Below are 4590 nucleotides of genomic sequence, written 5' to 3' on the forward strand. Positions count from 1 at the left end.
AACTATTTGCATCACCCAGAGACTCCTTTTAAAGTAACACCTAACAATAAAGAACAAGAGAGACTATGAGCTAACAAGAGTGTGGTAGAAGAGGCAGATGGCCAGGTCCAAATCGTTTGAAATGAGCAGGATCCAAAAAGCTCAGAGTGTGCCGTCAAGGTGTAACTGTGGGGAGGTTGGAAAGGATGAGGACACACGTGTGCATACGCCGCTGCGAGGGAGTGGGGGCAGAGGGGTCCTGGAGGACAGGGGTGGCCTGGGGAACTTGTAGCCTCCGTGCTGGAGGGGGCCGTGGGAGACGCACTGGGGCCAGAGTGGGCCTGAGGGAGGGAGGGCAGGAGGGGCAGGAGGAGGCGTGGACGGGGGGGCCGTGGCGGCACCCACTCGGGGCGTGTGAGTCCTGGCTTGGCCTCTTCCTGCCTCTGCTCCCCCTACTTGGTTGTTTCGTAAGTAGACGTCTGGTGTGTTTTGTCTCTCATGGTGGTAAGTACATAGCTAGCCAGCCATCAGCCATTTGTACAGTCCTCACATGTATAGTTCAGCACTGTGTCCGTCTTGTTGTTTACCCGCCACCAGGAACTGTCGCCGAACTTTCCCATCCCCCTCAGCAGAAGCTTGGCGACCTCTCGGCATTGTGGTCAGAGGCCACGCTTCAGACAGTGTGGGCTGCCGTGGGACATGGACAGAGCGCTGTCCTGTGGCCCCACCCACACTGGTGTGGCACGCTGGCTCCAGTGGCTCCAGCAGTATTGATACCCTATTGTTAGCGGAGGCCTACGGTGGCCCTTAGGACTCACCCTGTTGTGCGGTCCCATGGGCTTTGACGGCCGCGTCATGTCCTGTGTCCACCCTGCCAATATCCTGAAGAGTTGTTACCCAACCTAACAGGCCGCACCTCCACCTGGCGGTCCCTCTCTCGCAACCTCTGGCCACCACAGGTCTTTTGCTGCCTTCCTAGTTCCCCCTCTTTCTTGTCTAACCTTTTCCTTGCCCCCAGGCTGGGCTCCTTTCGTCCCCAGGGTCTCTGGGTCATGGTTGGTAGGTGCCCAGTGAACATCTGCTTAGGTAATTAGTTCTAGAGAGATGGCGGTGCATGCTGGTTGAATTGAAAAGCTTGGAGAGGATCTTGAAAACACAGATATTTATCCAGAGTGCTCCCCCCCCACAGTAGGGGACCCCTTGTAGTCATCGTGCAGAAAAAGAACACATTTTTAAAAGACTTCTTCCCTTACATGTGTGTACAGTAAAACCTGTGAAAACTAGAACCTGCATAAGGCAGAATCCTGTCAGAGAAGGAAAATGCACATATTTTCCTGCACCACAGAAAAGTGTAAGACTGCAGCCTGTCAAAGACGGAAAACTTGCAAGACCTAGAAACCCCAGGTCTCCCCTTTGAGTTGGGGCTCTCCCCAGTTTCACTGCACAGTTCTGTCTTCTGCCTTTGTCATGGAGCAGCCTTCTCCATGTCATTACAAGCACACTTTCAAACACCGGAATAACTCTCTGTCGTCGTTGGGGGCCGCCAGCTCCTAGCAACCCCGTGCGACTGAGCAGAACTGCCTCCTGGGTTCTTTGGGCTGTAATCTTTACAGGACCACCAGGTCTGTGCTGTGAAGCTTCTGGGTAGGTTCAAACCACCAACCTTTCGGTTAGCATTCAAGGGCTTAGCTGTTGCGCCACCAGGGGGCCGCCTTCACACTCTGGGAGCATGTCTCAGTTTGTTCTCTTCTCATGTTGTTGAATGTTGACGCCGGGCACAGTTGGTGCGTAGTAAGACTGGGGGTCTCTTTGTTGAGGCTGGGCACACTTGGTGCGTAGTAAGACTGGGAGGCTCTCTGTGCACAAAGCATTGTGTATATTTCACGCTACTTCTTAGGCTCTGCTTGTGGGAGTAAGATGATTGGTGGAAGGACGGTGCATGTAAATGTGCTGTCCTTTCATGGCTTCCTTTGAGCCTCTCTCGTTCATACCGAGGCTGCCTCCTAACAGGTGTGTAGTATTTGCAGGGCAGGAGTTTGGTGATGAATTCATTCAGAGTCCCACAGCATTCAGATGCTAACAAGACAGATGGCAGTAACATGGTCCCCACAAAGTTGAAAAGCTGTGGATGGGGTTCAGCAGCCTGAATGCCAATTCTGCTTCCATTCCTTGTGGTCAGCGTAACCGTGGGGAAGGGGTTCTAGCTCTCTGACACTTAGCTTTCCCAGCAGCAAAGCTGGTGTGTCACTGACCTCACTGTGAGGGGTAAACAGGGCAGCGGGATGGAAGGGCCTGGCCTGGGGCCATACAGGGCGGAGCTCACAGAATGCAGCAGGATGGAAGGGCCCAGCCCGGGGCCCATCCAGGGCGGAGCTCACAGGTGGCAGTGGGGTAAGGAGTTTGCACAAGTAAGAGGCAGTGGGCAGATGCCCCTTAGTTCTGCTGGAAACGGCTGATTCCGAGGGGGGATTAGGGTTCCAGGGAGGAGACCACGTAGGGCTGCTTGAGGGGAGTAGAGTTGCCCAGGGGTGGGGTGGCCAGGCAGACGGAGCACCCCGCCACATGAAGGGCTCGCGTGATGCATGACGGTGCAGTCTCAGCGGGGCGGGGGTGATGGGAAGCTCTGGGGGGAACAGGTGTCCTTCCGGCCCTGGCAGTTTGGGGTGGTGCTGTTCCTGAGTTAGGCATCCCACGAGGAGCGTCTCAGTTCCCTGGTGCTGCCCGAACACAGTAGCTCCAGGGGTGCCTTGGGGGACAGACCTCCATCGTTCTCACAGGCTCGGAGGCTAGAAGTCTGAGTCAGGGCCTCAGTTCCAGGGGCCCTTCCTTGTCGGTAGCCCTGGGCATCCTTCTGTGTCCTTGGCTTGGAGACGGATCCTCACGTGGACTCCCCTTCTATGCGTGTGTCTCTGTGTCGGTTTTTGCTTTTCATAGGACACCACTCAGATGGGATTAGGCCTGGGACCCACCCCACCCCACCCCGCTTTGACGTTGTGATATTGTTTAACTTCATTGATAATGAAAGACAGGGTGAGATGGGGGCTGGTGCCCACAGACAGGGTGAGATGGGGCTGGTGCCCAGGGCATGTGGGTACCTGGTGCCCTCAGACAGGGTGAGATGGGGGTGGGAGGCTGCCAACGCCTTCTTCCATCTCTTCACTCCTTTCATCTCCTGTTATTAGCACCCCGCCCCCCCACTATAGCACAAGCTCCTTGTAAGTGGGGCTTGGTTGCCCCTTGCTGTCCCCTCCACAGTGCCCCCCAGCCCTGGAAAACAGTGGACGACCCACATGGGAGCCAGTGAGTGAGTCGGGGGCTCAACGGACTCCTGGGGGCTTCCCCACAGGGCAGCCTCCCCCACTTCCAGGCAAACTTTATTCCTGGAATTGAGATGACACCTTTGCCAATGAGGCACATTGTAACTCCCCTCTGAATGTCCCACCCTGAGCACCTCCCACCTGCTGAAGCTGGGTGGGCTCAGGAGGGGCGTGGTCTGGGGGTAGCCCCCTCAGGCTGCGGCAGGAGGGCAGGTTAAGATACCACCCCTGCCCCTACCCAGTCCCCGTGGTCCCTGTGTCAGTGTGGCTGTCAGCCTCCCAGGCACAAGAGCAGCTCCCCATTGGTACTTTCAGAGTTGCGGTTCAAGTTCCTGATCCGTTCAGCGCTCAGGCTGTCCACCTCGGGGCAGGTGAAAGGTGGCCTTGCTCTAGTCTAAGGAAGGCGCCAGCCAGGAAATTCCCAGAGTCAGGGACCATGCCCCGGGGGCCTCCCCTGGCAGGCCGATGAGGTCACACCCAAAGTTTCCTGTAAATTACAGGCTAGGCATGACTCTGCCTGACCCCACATGGACCGCTAGCTGCAGTAGGCAGCTTCCTGTCATTCATCCTAGTCTAAGCATTGCCCCGAGGGAGTGTAGTTTGAGCCACAAGGCACCCCGACAGTCCAGGGGAGCCAGGCTTCCCACCTTCAACAGGCTCATGCCTCACCTTCACCTCCTCACCAGCAGAATCCGCAGACAGCACCCAGAGCAGGCTGGTTCCTGGAGTGGGGTCCCTGGGCTGCGGGTCCAGGCTGTGAGCCCTCAGGACTCCTGGACCGCCCTACACCTTGGATGACCGTGTGGTTGCACTTGGTGGTCCTTTCTCAATTTTCCAAAGGCCGCATTTTCCAGGAGGGTCACAGCATCATCTAGTAGTCTCACGTGCCGAAGGTGAAGCCCACGGCCTTGCCCTGTTGATTGTCGTTCTCCATAGCCGCACACTGTGATGAAGCTGGGATTCCCGGGTGGGCTAGTGGGTGGCTGTCCTGCCTCCTGCTGTGAGGAGGCCTGGATGTATGTGCTCAGGTGGTCTCATGTCACCACCGGGCCGCAGGTCTGCACCATTCTGAAGGGGCTGGAGCGGAGCAGGCACCACCCCCTAGCAGCAGCCTCTCACAGTGTATGTGCTCGTGTGTGTGTGGACATGAGTGTGTGTGCACATGCCTGTGAGCGTGAGCCCCTTAAATCTCCCACCTTCACTTGACATCCCACCACTTCCCTGCGGGCCTCCTTTTGGGCCTCTGTGATGTTTCCTGACCCTGCTGTGAGCCCTCCCGAAAGTACACATACCC

At 56.9% G+C, this 4590-nt stretch overlaps 1 protein-coding gene across 1 annotated transcript in view; it reads left to right on the forward strand.

Moving 5' to 3' along the window:
* Positions 1 to 2561: 2561 nt before the first annotated feature.
* The window catches only part of TSHZ1 (teashirt zinc finger homeobox 1), a 6673-nt gene continuing 4644 nt past the window's right edge, over positions 2562 to 4590 (forward strand). The window contains exon 1 of the mRNA XM_007952741.1: positions 2562 to 2658. Coding sequence (XP_007950932.1) covers positions 2562 to 2658 — 97 coding nt within the window. The remainder of the gene's footprint in view (positions 2659 to 4590) is intronic.

This window comes from Orycteropus afer, unplaced genomic scaffold (genome assembly GCF_000298275.1).
Source record: "Orycteropus afer afer isolate SDZICR_OR568_19922 unplaced genomic scaffold, OryAfe1.0 scaffold00356, whole genome shotgun sequence".
NCBI classification, from domain to species: Eukaryota; Metazoa; Chordata; class Mammalia; order Tubulidentata; family Orycteropodidae; genus Orycteropus; species Orycteropus afer.